Source organism: Calidris pugnax, unplaced genomic scaffold, assembly GCF_001431845.1.
Source record: "Calidris pugnax isolate Ruff unplaced genomic scaffold, ASM143184v1 scaffold9, whole genome shotgun sequence".
Classification (NCBI taxonomy): Eukaryota; Metazoa; Chordata; class Aves; order Charadriiformes; family Scolopacidae; genus Calidris; species Calidris pugnax.
The window spans coordinates 2,744,251-2,763,076 of NW_015090778.1; the positions used below are offsets into that span (position 1 = coordinate 2,744,251).

The following is an 18,826-nucleotide window of genomic DNA, read 5'->3' on the forward strand; positions in this document are numbered from 1 at the left end:
GGGCCCGGACTCCGGCCCTCGCCGCCTCAGGAGCCGCTCGCAGCCTCCCGTCCCGACCCCCCGCCCGCCCCCCGGCCGGGGCAGGCGGCCCGGACCCATGCGGCGGCTCCAGGAGAGGTTCAGGAGGTGAGGCTGCCCCCTCCGCGGGTGGGGATTCCCCCCCTTTGTTGGCGGCGGGGCCGCGCCGCCCCACTCTCCCCGGCCGCCCTGAGGGATGGGAGCCCCTGGCCGCCGCCGAGCTCCCCTCACGGCCGGGTGGGCGCGGCGGAGCCCGGGGTTCTGTGAGGGCTGGGGCGGGGGTACCGGGGATTTCCTTGCCCCCCCGCCCGATCTCTCCTGTCGCCGCGGCTGAGGCGCCGGTCGCCACCCCCGGGGCCCGCGGCATCGCCGGTGCCGGGCGGGGAGAGCAGAGCTGTCCGGCCGGCGTGTGAGGAATGGGGAGGGTGGGGGGCTCTGCGTGTCTTTATTTATTTATTTTCCTTTTCTTCCCCTCCGTTAAATGGGTGAAGGTTCACGCATCCGGCCGTGTGTCACAGCCCCGACCTGTGGCTCCGGGCCGGGGGAGGCAGCGCCGGCTCCTCTCCCTGGTGCGGCTCCTTGGGGTCTCTCCGGGCGGGTTGGAGATGCTGCCCTTAACCCCCGGGGGATCGGTTGGTAACAACGCGATTGAGGTTATTGGGTAAACGCGTAAATATGTGGGCTTTAGGTACTTAATTGCTCAAAGTCCAGGTGTAAGGCCAGTAAGGAGGGATAGCCCATCTCCCAGGTAGAGGCAGTGCCTGCCATGGCTTCCCTCATCAGGTACGCCGCTGCAGGGCTGCTCTGCCCGCCTTTCACCAACTTCCTCAAGAAACCAAAACCCAAGTGTTAAAAGGGAAATAAAATTGAAAGAGAGCCGTAAGAGAGAAAAATACGAATGTGGTCAGACCTGGTTTCTGTAGCAGCCCACACCTCGGTTGCCGGGCTGTACCCTGCCCCTGAGCTCAGATGTGCTGCAGCACCTGATGTGACTTTTTTTTTGTTCCCTGCTCTGCACCTAAAATTTTGCCTTTCATATTTGACAGAAGGTTGAGGAGTCTTTTGGGAGGTCGGTGGGATGCACAGACACTTTTTTCTGTGACTAATCTATGTACGATATCACCATTGTTAATGGATTCTCAGAGTGTTGCAGGCTTCATTTTATCTATAGTGTCGTGCTCTAAGTACATGAGCCTTTACATAGCGTGTGATTTCAGTGATATTTCCAAATAAGAGCTCTGCTTCTGTACTAATCTGAATCATTTCTATGACTCAGTTGTTCAGCGATAGTAAAGATTATGTGAACAGTTACAAACCACAGCTAGATATTTTCTAATCCAGGAGGGAAGATGCCTTGTTCAGAGGAATATGGCTCTATTTTTAACTGAATGGATTGAATTAATGACAAGGAAATACCTGCCAATTTGGTCAAAGAAAGAAAGCTTTTTATAAACCTATTTGTTTCTCTTCAAAATCTTACCTAAATGGTCATAAGGAAAATGTAGTGCTGATCTATTTTGACCTGCTTGTGATTTTGTTTTGTTTTTCCTCTCAAAAATAAAGAGCCTAGATAACATAAAATTTTTCAGTATCTAAATATGTAGCCCCGTTTAACGTATGCTACTGCTGTTTCTGTGGAGTTATCCCCACCTTGTTGCTCTTTCTCCTATGCTGGTATTTGTGGCTTATTAGGTCTAAACAGCCTCTCCTGCTGCTGGTAAGCACAAGAAAAAAAAGACATGAAAAGGGATAACGTGCTTTTAAGCTGGTTAAAGGAAGTGTGAGGCCTTTTGAGCTGAATAAAGGAAATGCACTTCCTGAAAAGACTAAAAAAATCCAGATCTTTGAGGCTCTAATTTAGTCCTTGCTGTTTTTACTGACATTTTACTTTGTGGTTAAAACAATAATTCATTCAGCAGATGGGAATCAAGAATAAGGCGAGATTTGAAAAGCGCTTTTCTCTTCTGCAGTTTGGGATATAAGCTTGCTGTGACACCAGACAAATGCCGTAGAGATACATGCTATAGATTTGGGATTTATCATTTATTTTTCTAAGCTGGGTTTGCATGCAAAGACAAAGCATTAAGAACCCTTGGATTTTCCTCCTATTTTCTCCCCCAAATACTACAATCTCTTAATTCTGGAATCACTATGAAATGTACAGCATTACTCCTTGGAAATGAATAGGAACTTGAGATCAGGGCTCTCTCAAAGAGAACAGATCAGCCCATATGTTCAACATTTTAAATATTTGAAGTGTTTCAAAATCACAGCTCAAGTGGTGTAAAGGGAGGAGTATGAGTTTCTTCTCTCTTGCTTTAAATTGTCATAGGTCTTTCTCAGTACCCACCTTTCCACATATATTTGGAGTGTGCTCCCAAGAATGTTGTTTGCGTGCAGTGAAATTATGAAGCTTGGACTTCCTTGACCTCAAGTAGATCTTGAGCTTTAAGAATGCATTTAAATTGTGAAAATGAACTGAAGTCAGTTCGGTCTGAAAGCATTCTGCTCTCATGGCTGGCTGCAAGTACTTATTAGTCTGTTAATTTCAGAAATTTCACGTTCTGATATTGAATATTTTATATTGGAGGTCTTGGATTGTCTGTATCCTAAATGAAGAAATATTTATGCGTTCTTGTGAGATAATGCTGCATATCCCCTGATTAAATGGCTCGGGTTTCAGTAAAGCTGCTATTAAAGAATACATTAGAGATTTGTTAGAGAATCAAAAGGCTTCACTTAAAGATGTTTCCTGTAAATTGTAGTCCAGTTCAGTGGGACCTTATCAGTCTGTCCTGCCTTTGCTAATAACCTTAATGATTGTGTTAGAAAGCCTTTATTTAGGAGAAGACAGTATCTGAAAGGCGTATATCAAGTTTCCACTTTTATGAAGGTGAGATTATATTCCTCACAACTGTCTGTTTCAGAAGAGGCAAACTTGACCAGTAGACAGAAGGAATAACAATGTCCCTGTGTTGCAATATTCATGTGGCAGAAAACAAAAAGCATCCCTTGTTGGTGGTGCTGTGGGATTCAGCAGCTTTCTGTTCAACAGCCATGTTACTAACCATTTTTGTTGTTGTTTTAAGTTAAATAATCATAATTGAAGTATATGATTACAAAACATTTCAAGCTTTAAAAAAAAAAAGTGTGAAGTTTTCTGAAACCTGATGCTTGTGTGTTTTACCAACCTAAAGTTACCACAGATGAACGAATATTTGCATCATTCCTGTGCTGGCACAAAGAAAGGGGAAATAACCCAAGCCTTTGTGTAGATATAAAGAAATTAACAAAGCTGTCCTTTCTCTGTTGTTCTGTTTTACTGCTAATAAAACTGTCTTTAAATAAGAATAAGAGGTCCTAATAATAAATGGACTTTTCTGCAGTGTTTGTTCATAATGCTGTTTAAATTCTAACATTACCTCAGTCTCTGTTGTGACTGCTTTAGAAAGATCCACTGTCTTTTCTACTAAATAAAAGGAAAAAAATTAAAAAATAATCCTCTAGTGGATAATAGAACATCTCATTACCAGGCTACCTTCAATTATTTATAGTTTTTTTTAGATTATGATAACATCTTACATAGAAATCTGGAGCAACAGAAATAATAAAGTTAATACTGAGCTTATTCCTTTTGATTCCTTAGTTTTGGGTTGGTTTTTTTTAGCTTTTACTTCTTGTGAGAATTTCAAGGTACCACCGTGGCCTTTGGAGAAATGTAATAATGTGAAAGGTTCCCCATGACTCTGAATTTATGGAGTTGGGCAGGGGCAGTCTAATTCTGGTCACTCAACTGAGCCAACAGATGCTTTTATTTTTAAATATTTTCCTAACTTGGAAGCAACCAAGTAAACTGAATGTTCCATCTTTAGAGGATGCTGAGATGGTCTTCAGCAGCTGTTGAAAACCTGTACTCATCGGGCAACAAAATTGTTTTCCAAACATTCTGTGCACCTGTGCATATGGCTGCAATGTCATTATCCTCTTGGAGATGAGAGCAAGGTGTCATTTGTCACTGACAAAAGAATTGCCATTTTTTAATAATGTATTAAATCCCCTGGAATTATTCATTTGCTAACAATTGCTTTTACTCGGTGCCTGTGAATGAAATTCGCATTTTTCTTACCCTTTGTATTAGTAACAGTTTAAGCTGTTTTTTGAAATTGCCACAATTTGGAGAGAGATCATGACACTGTGTTATTTTATCAATGCTGTCAAATTTTTGTGTATCAGTTTAGAAGATCATAGTTTACAGATCACTTGATAAATCAGTCAAGAAAACCAGGTGTCTTTTATCTCAGAAATCTGGAACTGCTTACTCAAACTTTAATATTCTGGTTGGGCTTTTTTGGTTGGTTGGTTTTCCGTGGTTTGAGATGGGTCAGCATGTTATGGATGTCATAAAAATAGGACTGGTTTTGACTTAAACCAGGAGGGACATTGGAGAGGACCAAAGTTTGTTTAACAAGCTCTAACGAAGCTGCCCTCAGTTCTGAAAATACAGACATGTTCTGTATTTGTTGTGAGGCTGTTCCTGGCTTGTTGGATACCTGACTAATTGTCAATGCATAGTTTTATAATAGTCTGGAGTAAACTGGAATGCATTAGTGGAAGAGAATCACTTTTGTATGATAATAGGCTGCGCTGGGATAACATACGTGGTACTGTAGCTGGGGGAGTTCATAACTTTGATTTGACTGGTTACATATAAATGCATCCTGTCTTTTAGAGGTTTTTATACACAGATTTAAATTACGTAGTTTCATAGAAACAACTCAAGTGTTTGGTTTTTAAAACAGTTAAACGCAACATTTGTGTTGGCAAGTTCTTCCAAAACTGTCTCCAGTTTCATCGTATGTCATTTGGCCGGCAGGGACTGTGTTTGGTGTGATTGATTGATCGTTAGGTAACGTTTGAAAATTCTTAGAGAAAAAGGTGTGATGTCTGTGGTAAGCCTCTTGAAATTTTTCCTCTTTGGAGTTAACCATTAGAGTCTCCTTTCATCCCTGTGTGGCTTGGATCTTAGTTACAGACAGAAGATAGGATGAGTCTTCTAACGCTCCAAACACAAATATTGCTTGCTGTAGGAATTAAAAAGTCAACATTTGAGTTGTTTTATTCCGAGGTATTACAGAACCGGGATATTGCTGTAGCTTCAAGGATTTCTTAAAAAAAGAGTAACCCTTGGCAGCTATAATGAAATCTGTATTTCAGGAGTAATTTGAGTTCATATTATGTAATTTAAATAGGAAATAGGTCATTCCTCATCTGACTGAGCTGTTGGAAAAGAGGGGGTCTGACTTGTGTATGCAAAGCCTTGATTAAAGATACCATTTACTGTGACATGTGGTCAGAGAAATTTAATTATTTAACAGATGTTTCTGTTAAGAGAACTTACAATTTAAAAAAGTTACTTTTAATTTGTCTGTACTTAAAATTTTTATCATTACTAGGTTGTAGGTATTCCTTCATGACACTCCAAAAAGATGGTTTGTTAACATTCCTAAAAATACCTTGTAATTTTTCAACAGGTTCATGAACCACCCAGCTCCAGCAAACAGCCGCTACAAACCCACTTGCTATGAACATGCTGCTAACTGTTATACACATGCAGTAAGTACATTTTTTATTTTTTTTTTTAAAACCAGATGTTTCGGCAAATTTTTGTGGCTTTGGCTGGCTAAATGCTTACCTTTGCCCGAGTATATTCATATTTATAACCTCTCTGGTTTTCTTATATAAGCTTCAGCTATAACAGTCCAGAAAATGTAATGTTAATTAGATGGCTGGTAATCACTAGTCCTCGTTCTGAATCTCTGGGAGCTCCAGATGCTTCATAAGATTCCTTTTCACCAAAGTAAGCTAGGTGTCTTTAACTAGATGTTCTTCCATGATCTCAGACAAAGGATGACTACAGTAAAGTGAGTATAAGCCTATGCTAGTTAGTCTTGCAAGGCAGATTTCCCAGTGTCGTGCTGACATGATGTTGTGCAAATTGTCTAGTGTGAGTATAAGAAAGATTTATTCATGTTAGAAGCGGAAGGCTTCATAAGACTATCATGTGGGTATTAGCTAGAAGAGCTGGAACAGCTTGGCTATGATACTTAATATCTATGAATCTATTCTTCAAAAAATCTGCTATTTTGAAAGAAGTACCAATAATGCCGACAGCCCTACTAAAAATCCTACTCTGTCCTTGTTTTCATAACGTCAGGACCCAGACTAGATTTGAATGGATAAAACATACAAAATGAGGAAAGCAGTCCCTTTTTTCTTTTTTTTTTTCCTTTTCTTTCCTTTTTTTTTTTTAATTGGGAAGTTTAATTTGCTGTCTGGCACTTTGAAAAGGACTTAAAAATGTGTTTGTTTGTTTTTTAAGATAGCATTTGCCCTTTTATAAAAGCAGCTTGTGCTGCTTCTCAGTCCCTTGTTTAACTCCAAACATCTGAAGTATGTTTGACTTTGTCCTCAGTCCCTTATCTCCAGTGTGTCTGAGTGAGCTACAGATACGAATGCTCAAGGTAGTGCATGGGACTTCTCAGCTCTAGAAAGAGCTCTGTTCTTAAGGATCCTTTGTGTATATTTTATAAATAACCAACATACAGCTCTGTGTTGCTGCTAAAAACAAACCCACCTTGTTTTACATATAGAAAAGCTAACTGAAGTTTATGTGTCTTTAAGCCAAGGGTCTCATGTACAGCATTATGTAAATATATACTTATTTGCCTAGAGAATGAAGCAACATTAGTTAGCGCAAATATGTAGTTTATCTCTTAATCCTTGTACAAATCGTGTTTACTCTGGCCAAAAAGTTAGATTTCAAAATATCTGGCAGAAGTTGCTGTACTCCTTAGCAATTCTAGCCTTCATCTAGTTGAAAAACAGGCATGTCTTATTCCTGCCTGTTAGCAGAGGTTACACAAGATGTCATATCAGTATTTTCTGGTATGCTGCTGTTCCCGGTGAAGAATTCGGTCTAAGTTCTTTCTGGACAGTGAAGCTGAGTGCTAAAACCTACCATGAACTGTTAGAGCTTGGGGATGTGCACTGCTAAAATACCCTTTGAAAGCAAATAAAGTGTAGTATAAAAGAGGGATTGTTACTCCTTAGATAAAATTGTATGCGATAAATAACTTCTGGTCAAAATTTAAAACCTTGAAATAGGAATCTAATCTGGGAAAGCACAGTGGATTATACAGAAAAAGCTGGGAGGGATGCTTGCTGTTCCTCCTTTTAGTAAATGTTAGATGGTCAAGGAGTTGTCTTTTTTTTTGCTAGATAATAGTATGAGTTTTCAATTAGGCATTTATCTAATTTCTACAAAACAGGGTTTAGCAATGCTTCTCCATATATTTTTTTTTTCCAAAGCTTTATTCATAATCCAGAAAGTAGTCAGCTTGTATTATATAAACATGGCTGTACTCCTCAGTAGGTATCCCATCTGTTTTTTGACTTAGAAATACACAGCAGTCAGTTTAGGCAGCTGCTTAAAAAAAAAATAAAAAAAATCACCAAAAAACCCAACAATAAATAGGGATACAGAATCCTGTGCATAACTTCTTGTTACCATTCTTAAAAGGTAGCTTTGTGTTGCACAGTAAGGTATCTTCAAATTTCCAACCAGTAAGGCTGTGTAAAATATGTTGATTTTTTTTTTTGTTTAGCTTTAAATGAAGCACTGACTTGTCTCTAGACAGTAGGAGACAGAAAAGGCAGTTAAGCAGTTGAATACAGAAACAGAAAATACTGCCCTCTGCATTTACAAGAACAGGAAGGAAACAGTGTATGGGAGAAGCAGGGTTTAAAAGAATCTGAGTTGTAAGGTAGACCTAAAGGGGGTGGCTCTTTTGCTGTGAAACTTTCTAGTGTCTAGAATCACTCCTTAGAGCCAGGACACGCAGAAGAGAGATTAATTCAACTCTTCATTTGTGTATTCATTTGTAGCTGTAGTATTCATTCTGAAGGTGCAAAGGAAGAGGTGATAAGATAATTTCTTATTTGTTTTAACCCTGTAACTTTATAGACAAAAATTACTGGAAAAAATGATTGGCAGCAAAATCTGTGTTGGTCCATTTGAGCAATATGCATCATAGCTTAACTTAGGAAATCTTTATTTTAGTAGACTAGTCAAAAGCTGGGATATCAGTGTAAGAAAGGCAAGTTGTTGTGTATAATATCTAAATATGGTGTCCAAAGAGGTCTTCCGTCCTATAAAATGGTCTCAGTTGGGGTTTCAGGCAGGAGCAGCTCACACCCAGGCTTTCAGTAGGGAATTAGTAGGGATTTGCTATTTTACCTAGTTACTTGTGTTCGTGACACTTGTGAGTACATAGTCTCTCTGAAACCTTTTAGTTCTCTGTCAAGTACAGTCAAAACTGAAATTTGCACCAGAAATTGGGAAGGAAACTGGTGAATGTGGATACAGCATGACTGCACAGCTAAAAGAAACGCAGCTAAAAAACTATTTCTGGAGCTTAGCATCTTCCTGTCTCCTGCAAAATCTAAATGAAACAACTGCGACATCCCATCAGTTCCCTGCTGTCTCCAGGGCTTCAGCCACGCTTTAAAAAGAATGCCATATGTGGAAACCAGGAGTGACTGATCTCCTGGGAAGTGAAACACTTTAACCTCTCTTGAATCTGGGGGCTGTCCAGGATATGTATATGGAAATTTATGGTTTGTGATAAATGAGAAGCAGACTGGCAGACTATTTTTGGGCTTAAAGTGCATGAGGTCAGCTTCCATACTCTGATTACAGAACTCGGAAAGTGTTTCACCTCTGGTCTAAATGCTGTGGATACAGAAATGCCATACTTCTCATTTCCATGGCTTTGTAGCTTTCAGCTTGAATGTAGAAGATACAATAGTAATGAAGCTACAGTGATGTACTTCAAAAGCCAGAAGAAAAAGGCATATTTTTAACTCTCTGGATTAACCAACTACTTTTCAGATTCATCCGGTGTGCTCAGAGCCATAGCTGTGATCAGAGCCTCGATGTCTTCTAGTCTGTAAGGAGATAAAGCAGAGCCAGTGCAGGCTAGACCAGAACTTTATCAAACCTGTAATGCAAAGCAGAGTTCCCAGGTTTTTCTAAACATTACTTGTTCTTAGCTTTATTGTTCAGCATGGAAATTTAACCTTATTTACAATTCAAGTGAACTAATTAACATCTTAAGACGTACCTTAGGGGCTGAAAGGGAACCTCTGTGGAGTTTTTAACTTAGAAGGCTGACAAAGATACACCATCATAGTGGAAGGAGATGGGTATAAGTGTCTGAGCCAGCAGGTTCTTTTCTTTAAATACTTGTTGGACATGCTTTTTTTTTTTTTTCCCCTAGCTTGTTTTTTTCTTTTTTCTGAATGAGACATGATGTAAATTATTCTGGAAAGGAATGGAGTTTTAAATGTATATGAAGCCTGTGGCCCACTTTTTAGATACATCATATGAGCATGCTAATTCCATCATGATGATCTTACAGTGGTTGTTTTGGAAGATCTGTATTAAAGCTGCTTGATAGGGAGGTGGTAAGGAAAACAGACTTGGATACACTGCATTAAAAGAACATCATCTTTGCATTAAGAATGTATTCATGAAAGAAGTTTGCAGCTAATTTATTTATGATTTCTAAAACCCAAGTTCTGCAAAGCCTTTCCTTAATTCTCTTCTCTTGTACTTAACTGCATACTTCTCAATACTTTATTTTTTTTCATTTGGGATTTGAGTTTATTTTGGTCCATCCTGTGAGGAGAAATTTATCACAAACAGGTATAACCTAGATTTCTGAGACTTTGTGGAATGTCTCTTGTGTGTCAACGTACAACTTAATGAAAAGCTCTCTCCTGTTAGGAACGTGCCATCAAATGTTGTACGTATGGCCTCATGTAGTGTATTGCAGTGTTGTCTGCAGGGCTGTGGGTGGTAGTCACAGTTGGCTGAGAGTAAAGACTCAACAGTGGCCTTTTGTTTTCTTAGTTCCTCATTGTTCCTGCGATTGTGGGCAGTGCCCTTCTCCACCGGCTTTCTGATGACCGATGGGAAAAGATAACGGCATGGATGTACGGCATGGGGCTCTGCGCGCTCTTCATTGTCTCCACAGTATTTCATATTGTTTCGTGGAAAAAGAGTCACTTAAGGTATCACTGTAAGATGTACAGTTGTTTTATTTTAATATTTGCAGTGTTTTCCCATTGTGTTTCTCAGTCAAAATTGTGATTTTACAGAAGGTTGGAGTGGTACTTTGTACTGAATCATGAAAAAAAATCACCCTCAATTCTGTTGGAAGAAATAGTAAGCCAAATAAACAAACTTTAATGCTTTTTCATGTGGAAAATATGTGTTTTTCTAGGCCCTAGTGGGTCTTAATCCACACGTTACATGGGAACATGGCAGATATAATCCAACTGCAGAAATGAGAATGCTGTCTGGAACTGTGGCATGCTCAAATACTTTGAAGAATGCAGATTTTGCCAAGAGAATTATAATAAAATACACATCTCAGAATCAGAAAGCCTCCTTGGGAGCAAGGCAGCCAGAGCAAACTAAGAAGTGATTTTTTTAGCGTGGGTTTTTTTTTTTTGGTCCCATCATGACTCCTATTATAACTCTGGGCCATTAATTGGATTTAACCAGTAGTCACTGAACAGAAACAGTTTCTGGATTAGGCAGTTGATGTGATGCCTTTCTGCCTCCTTGCCAGAGAGCAGGACGTGTGATGGAGGGGAGAAGGGGAGAGGAACGGAGCAGTGCTCATCTCCTACGTGTCTTGCTTGTGACCTCCTTAAGCTGAAGTCAGCTGGACAGGCTTCCAAATGGTTTTAAGAGGTTATGGAGCTGATGGTATTTTCTCCAAAGTGTGGCAGGACACTGGGATGATACAAAAATCTTTCCAAAATCTGTCTTCATTACTTGTTCTCTCTCTTACTAGGACAATGGAGCATTGCTTTCACATGTGTGACAGGATGATGATCTATGTCTTTATTGCGGCATCATACGCACCATGGTAAGAACTCTGAAGTGCAGCTGCAGTATTAAAGCTTTTTCCAATGTAAACAGTTCATCATTGCAACATTCCAGAATTTATAGGTATCTTCTTAATGCAATTGACCATATTCTGCATTGGGAAATGTAAGATAATGTAATCTCCTGGGATTTGCTGAACAGAAAGCAATATTAGAAAACAGCAGAAAGCAATTTATGTACATTCCACATGCCCCAGTTTATGCTTCCCTCGCATCAATGCACACACACCTTCTGCCTCTCTCTGATAGAATGGCCAAGTGTCTTCTCCCCCATCATGCCTAAGTTATAGCTCTGAATATTTATTTGCTTTTATCAAGCCCTGCTATTCTTGTGTCAGCATGGTCCTTTCATTCATCACTTTTGTCTCTTGAAATCTTTGTCCCTTCAGGTTAAACCTCCGTGAGCTTGGACCTCTAGCATCTCACATGCGTTGGTTTATCTGGCTGATGGCTGCTGGAGGAACCATTTATGTATTTCTCTACCATGAAAAGTAAGAGTTGTTATTTGTGTTTAACTTCATGGTGAATTTGAAAGGTGGGAGCTTTCTTGCTCTCTCTCAGAGAGCGAGCTGTTCCTATCCAGCTGCTTGCCCATTGAAGTAAGAGCTTTGAAATAGTGCAAATATGTAATGCTAATGATGCAAGCTTACATCCTGTCAGAAGATAATTGTATTCATGCTGTCATAATGTATCTTTAGGCTATATTATTGCCTTCTCTTGAAGGGGCAGGAGGGAAGTATCCACTTTTAAAACTTTAAAGCAGACATGAGAGTGGGTAAGCTAAGAAACAAGTTGAAACGATAGCTTTTTTTATGCCCCTAATTTTTGTAGCAATGTGTATAAATTATACTGCAACATTATATTGTCTATGCATAGTGACTCCTGCTAGCTTCTTGGGTTTGTTTTGAGATGTGAGTCCTTGAGTTTCAGATCTGAATTCTTGAGCCTTCTTTCATTACTTATCCTCAGGGAGCAAGACCCATCTTATTTGTTTGGGAGATGAGCTACTGAGGTTCTTGTCAAATGAGAAAATACAAGTTGTCTCAATGTTTTATTCTCACTAGTACTTAATGCAAATGAATGTGTCAAGGCAGTATGTAGGTAAGAAGGCATTGCTTGCAACTGATGCAGGCAATAGCAAATACTAGCTTTATTTTTGTCATAAGACATTGCTTATCTATCTGTATGGAAAGCTTTTTGAATAGCATGCCAACATAAACCTTAAAATATTTTCTTAACTGTTGAAAGAACTGTTTATCATCTTGTACACCTCCCTAAATGACTAAAATCGTTCCTTTTTAGGTATAAGATCGTTGAACTCTTTTTCTATTTAGCTATGGGATTTTCTCCTGCTCTGGTAGTGACATCCATGGTAAGGAATGTGACTATTAACATTACAAACACAAACTTTCCTTTTATAATCAGCTTAAGTTCCAGTGCAGTTCTCTTTCTTCTCAATATATGTTCATTTTATTCTACCACAATTGTAACTGTTCTCTGTAGAAGAACCACATATAGTCAGTTATATTTTGGGTTTGTAGTTTGCATTCAGTGAAATGCTACCTTCTTCTGTTGAATCTGAGCCTGACAGGGTCTAGATAAAAAGAACTTAAGTTCCAAACTTCACTCTGAAGACCCTCACTTCTGAGAGGATATTTGACATAACAATTCAGTTGCTTCCATTTTAGTAAAGATGTGAAGTATCTCAGCCTGTTAAGGAATGTTTCTAAATTTTACTGTTTATGAACTTACTTAATGCCCACTTATCACTTACAAATTGGGAAAGAAGCTTTTATTTAAGGAAGCGGAATGGACTTCTGATAATGTGCCTTTTTTTTTTGGTGTATATAAGAGCTCTCTGGAAAATCTAATCAATTGATTCTGTGGTTGGACCAAGATGGGGGAAGTAAATTGATTCTTTTCCCTTTCGAAATTACTTACAGGCAACAAAGCTTGAAGATTTTACCTCTTACTAGAGGCTTCTTTTTATCAGTGAAGCAGGGGAAAAATTGAAAAGTTGAGTAGTAGTGGAACTGTGTCAAACTGGTGCACTGTATCTGGGATGCTTTTTTAAAAAAGGTTTCTTGGTGCATCTGTAAAGCATCCTACTCCATCTTGTCTACCTCCAAAACATTGACTATCACTTATTTGTAGTTACACATTTTAAATAACTTTGAATAACCTCTGCTGCTAAGATGAATCTGATGCCTCTACAAAGTAATGCCAGTTACAGTCCTTAAGTATTCCATGGGAATACAGTGCTGTACCATAACCTTGCTGGATGCTTCTCCCAACTAGGAAGAGTTGCACAGTAAAGTGGTTTTCTTTTTCTTTATTTGTTTGCTCTGCTAGTGAGCATGAAGCAAAACATCAAACTTGTCTTAATTCTTGAGTTATCCCACTATTACTTCTATAGTGCTATTGAGATATATAAATAAAATAATACATAATTCAGAGTGTAATATGAATATACTGGGGTTTGTCACTTGTCTGTCATATCCAGCATGAGTTGACAGCCAGCTTTCTTTTCTTGGGGAGAAAGCACTTTGTATTTTGTACATAAAATACCCTTTGTTTCCTTGACCCCCTACCCCTAATCTTTCCTCGTTAATTGACAGAGCAACACCGATGGACTTCAGGAGGTTGCCTGGGGAGGCTTGATCTATTGCCTGGGTGTCGTGTTCTTCAAGAGCGATGGAGTCATCCCCTTTGCCCACGCCATCTGGCACGTGTTTGTGGCCACAGCAGCCGCTGTTCATTACTATGCCATTTGGAAGTACCTTTACAGAAGTCCTGCAGACATAATTCGTCACTTATGATAGGTATATACAAAAAAAATAATCTGCACTTGGCCTCTGTAACAGTATTATTTGACTTAAGGAATTCGGGGAAATTGGAAAATTGCACAGAAAAGCTGCACTGACTTTGGTAGTTCTCTGAACACAGTTACTGTGAATTGATGTTGTCTGTGTCCTGCAGTTGCCCATCGCACGGCAAGTGCTGTCAGTAACTGAGATACTGTACTGCAGTACCAAGAGTCCATTCCGTGTTAGTAGAACTGGCTACCTGATGTTTACAAATAAATTTTGTATTCTAGTTTAATTTTACAATTTTTAACTACGTGAATTTTTCTAAATTAGTGATTCAAATGGTGAAGTCAGTGCAATAGCGAAAACGTAACTCATGATTTGAAATTGGTTTCTACCACCTCTCCACTAGTCATTTATTAGACGTGAATCACAGACAAATAATCTACTTTTACCACCCATTATCTTGGTATAATGTGACTTTTATAGAAACTTTTTGTGTTTTTTGTAAACTTTAAAAGTACATTTATTGAACTGAAGACACACAACTGTCATCTATGCAGTTACTCATGTTGCAAAATCTTGCAAGAAATGGTTACATTCCACATACTGTACTGACAAGCAAACATTGTACCTCTTCCAAGGGTTCTATTACAAGTGTAATTGTAATAACCACTTTTACTAACTAAAATATAAATGTGAGTCTGCTGAGTTTTAACGTGATAGTATTCTGCTCATCTAAACTACCACTTGGACAGCACCGTAATTTGGCTTTATCCATGATGAAATTGAAGTGCTTTAAAAGAAATAGTGATTTTTCTTCTCGAGGTTCCCCATTCTGGTCCGTGGTGCCCAGCCAGGCAGTGGTTTGGGTGAAAGCTGATTTACCAGGGGCTGGCAGCGATGGGGGAGGTGGATAGCTAATGCCCCCTGGCCAAACCAGAGTCAGTCATTTCTCCAAAATGTGTATCCACATATCGGTGCTGTAATATTAAAGCTTGAATTTTCAAAGGGATTGAAATTGGCCAACAGAACCTGTTCCCACCAACACCCATTGGGGTTGTTCTGTTGGGAAATGCTGGTCAGAGCCTGGTACAGGGCAATCGCTGACCGCTTTGAATTCGTGGTCATTGGTTCTTCACAAGCACAGCCTTTTGGGGAAGGGAGCTGAAAAAACTTAAGAGACGGTGTCACTCTGGGAATTAACACAGAATAGAACTGGTCTTTAATTGTATCACTGTCTTTCTGTGTGGGAAAACCAAATGTGGTAGCAAGTCATGATTGTAGAACATTAAATGGCCAGATGTAGAAAAGTCATTGTAATACTGTTTGTCCGATAATTGTATCCTGTCCCACTATATAATGAATGTCTTATATTAAGATTGACTTTATCCTTTTTCGAATTTACTCAGTTTTTCATGTCAGTATTTAAAAACAAAACCAAAACGTGTTGCCTTTTTCAGATTTTGTTCTGGACATTGCCTGTCTGCAAACAATAAGTAGCAGGATAGGGAAGTTTTTCAAGGTACCGTTTAGTATTGCACCTAGATTTGCCAGCAGGTTGCATATTTTAGAATTATATACATTTGTATACGGAATTTACAAGAGGGACAAACTTTAAACTCAAGGCATTGGAGAAGAATTGCTGTAGGGTGTTAGGAGGTGACTGGAGAAATGGCACCACTACAGCAGACTGGTTTGCTGCTCACAGAAAGTGGAACAACTGGGCAGGTAATTCCTAGTACAACAGTCTCACACATCCGGATGCCTCAGTTTTTTAACATTGTGTCTATTTTAATATTTTCCACTTTTTGTGAGTTCATGTATTTTGTTTAAATGCAGTACTGTTAAAACCACTAAAATACATGTAAAAGTTTTCTGTAGTCAGAAGTGAAAGCTATTGCTTGAGTATGTTTGTTTTAATTTTAAGTTAATTTTTCATGGCATTGCTTTTTGGAGTGTTTGAAATGGTTTTTAAAAAATTTCAATTCGCCAAAAATATTTTGAATTACTGTATTCTAGTCGATATGATATTGAATGTACTAGACTAACAATAAACATTTTGTGCAATTTGGAAATTGTTGTTTTCTTGATAGATGGTTTTTTTTTCCCCCCCAACACTTAGGCAGGAAAGTGAGGGACTAACAGTGTTGGCACTCTTGACACGAGAGATCCAGACCCAAACCTGATGACACTCGTGCTTGCTCTGTCAACTGTTTAGATGAAAAGAGTAGGAAAGATTACAATCCAAATGATTTGGTTTGTGGTATGGAAACCAGTATGTTTATGTGTAAATTTTGGTCAATATTGGGAATTTGCTGCTTTCCCCTTTGTTGTTCTGGATCAATTTTCTTATACCATTATATGCTGTGTTGGGTTTTTTTCTTCAATTACATAACACTAAAATATGTAATTTTGCTCCTATCCTTATAGGAGTATCATTGCGTTAAATATAGACAAGCTGAACTAAAAATGCTTTTCTGTCTAGAAAACAAGTATGTCAATTAGCCTTTTGTTTGTTTGTTTGTCCTTCTGTCTAATTGCAGCTCTCCCGGCTGATGCCTCCCAGCAGTAACAACAGTGCTTTCTGCAGTAGCAGAGGTGGGATTTCTTTGTCTTCCTGAAGCAAAATGTTTTTAAAAGCCCTTACTTCTGTATTTTCTCTGCCTCTAGGTTTTAGAAGTGCAACAAGTGCACCGAGTCTAAATGAAGCAGCAATAAGATGCGTTTTAGTTTTGCAGATGGACCTTTCCGGAGGATCTCTGGGATGCAACAGGAGCTTTGAACACAGGGTACTTCCAGTCTCATCACTTTTAAGTCCTATTTTTCAGTTATCTGAACAGAATCATTTAAGGATTTATTCTGGAGCGCGCTTCTTTGTGTTGTATCGTTTTTTCATTCAATGGCAACAAGGAATGCACAAGGAAAATAATAATTTTTCTTCTGTTAACAAAAGCAGTCATAAAAGCAGGCTGCCTTTCCAGTTGTCTCCCCACATCCCTCTTAACTACTTGTGATTATGGCAAGAAATTGCATTACTGTTCTTCTAGGTGAGTTCTAGGTAAGTGATAAATGCCTTTCAAAGGAGGCTTGAGTGTCTGAACATGGTTTTTGCAACCTTCACTGTATCTGTTGAATGATGGTGTAAAAACAGGAAAAGTCAAAGACTCTGGAACAGTGGGTTATCACGGTTTTCCAGAGTTTTCAAAAGTTACCTAAATTCCCAATCAGTGTTGGCAGACAGACAAGATGGTTCCACTTAATGTGTTTTTTACACTGTTTTGCTCCAATTCATTGGGTTTTGCCTGGTTTGAAGCACCTCTCGGTGTGGCAGCACCTTGGCCGGAGGCAGCACCTCGGGGTTGGGGTTTGCCCTGTGGGGGGTCAGACCCTGCAGTGTGGCTTCTTCCGTGACTTTCACAGCTGGTAACCAAACTGGCACATGCTGATACCTGAGCAGTGCAAATCACAGGGGTGTCACAGCATTTTTAGTGCTGCCTCCTGGTGAATTGTGTGGGTTTCAGGGGCTGGAATGAGCAAGTAAAGAGAAGGTGCTAAAGTTTTTCGTAGAGGTTTTTCTACTAAACCTTTTGCTTAAATGTCCCTCACGGCACTTGTGTGGAAACCTCTTTGAGTCACCTACACAATTCTTTCTTCAGGCCTGGCGATTTCTCCAGAGGCTATGGCTGTCGTGCTCACATCGTGCTTGACTAAGTCGTTCCTCTGTGCTTTGCTATTTTTAAAAAAATGCAGGATGTGACTCTCTGCTCACTAATTGCATTCGCCACCAATAGGTGTCATAAGATTACAGCTAAAAATAGTTAACAAAAGGATGACCAGGATGGCGAGGCGGACGCTTGCCCACCGTGCGGTGTGGGTGCTGTCAGCCTCTGTCCCCTTCCTGTCACGCTGAGCAGGTGGCTTGGCTGGTGGCATGGACCAGTGTTCCTCAACACCTTGTGGCTGCTCGCTGGCATCCTGCTGTTTGAAAGTGCTTCATTCATCGTTTGTGGGAACAAGTTCAGCGGGCACGGTCATAGTCTGGAAAGGGAAGGGTCACGAGACACCTGAGGTGTTGGGTAGTGGCTATTTGGAAGCCTTGAGGTGCTTTCAGTTTGGAGTTATGGTGGTGCTGGGGGCACTGGTGCTGCCCAGCTCTGGTACAAGCATTAGTGAAGGTGTATGATTGCCTGGGGGTAACACACCCCCCCAGGTCGCTCAGTGTCAGGGTTTGGAGGTGCTTTGCAGCTGGTCGTGAAGATTCAGCACCAAGAAGTTAGAGGTGAAGCACCTTCAGAGTGTCTGTGCCATCGACAGTCTGAGCTAAGGTAGTAGCTCGGTCTTACAGGTCCAGCCGCTGGGGAAAGCAGTGCTTCCTTTAAAAAAGTGTTTTCAAATTTAGGTTTGGGTAGTATTTTGTAGCGGACTGACGTTCTGTTACTGACCAGGGTGTCTGCTTGCTTGTTTCCCCACCAGGCATCCTCCTCCTGCTGGTGGTGAGCCTGACGGGGAGCAGGGAGGGGGGCAGTGCCTGTTCCGGTTGTAGAACCAGGGCACTTGTTACTAAGGATAAGCTGGGGAACCAAAATCCTCTTGCAAAAGGCCAGCAGTGAAGCCAGCACCAGTTTTATAACAGAAGTTACATCATTGACTCTAATATCCCAAGGATATATTCAGATGTCTTTGTTGCTTAGCAGCATGAGCCCTGCTGCCGATGGATTTGTGCGCCCAAATCCTTTAGGTGCCTTTGAAAATCTCCCTTAAATTTGCACGTAGGTGAAAAGCCATTAGTAGGCACCTACTGAGTTAGTGATTTGAGCTCCAGCAGATGTCACCTCCTTTTCTGGTGTGTCGTGTCTGCTTCCAGGGGTGACACGGAGGTTTGGTTTGCAGGCAGTGACCAGCCACAGTATGTGGCTTCTGTGACATGGTCAGACAGTGACCAGCCTTGTCTCTGACAGGACATTCAGACCAGACCAGAC

At 40.1% G+C, this 18,826-nt stretch overlaps 1 protein-coding gene across 1 annotated transcript; it reads left to right on the forward strand.

Annotated features, from left to right (window-relative positions):
• The first annotated feature begins 6 nt into the window (after positions 1-6).
• Positions 7-15,922, forward strand: MMD (monocyte to macrophage differentiation-associated). Its single transcript, XM_014953415.1, has 7 exons — positions 7-126; positions 5,550-5,631; positions 9,992-10,152; positions 10,944-11,018; positions 11,427-11,528; positions 12,340-12,409; positions 13,656-15,922. The coding sequence occupies exons 1-7, from the start codon at positions 98-100 to the stop codon at positions 13,854-13,856; spliced, it is 720 nt and encodes a 239-aa protein (XP_014808901.1). The 5' UTR covers positions 7-97; the 3' UTR covers positions 13,857-15,922.
• The last annotated feature ends 2,904 nt before the right edge of the window (positions 15,923-18,826 follow it).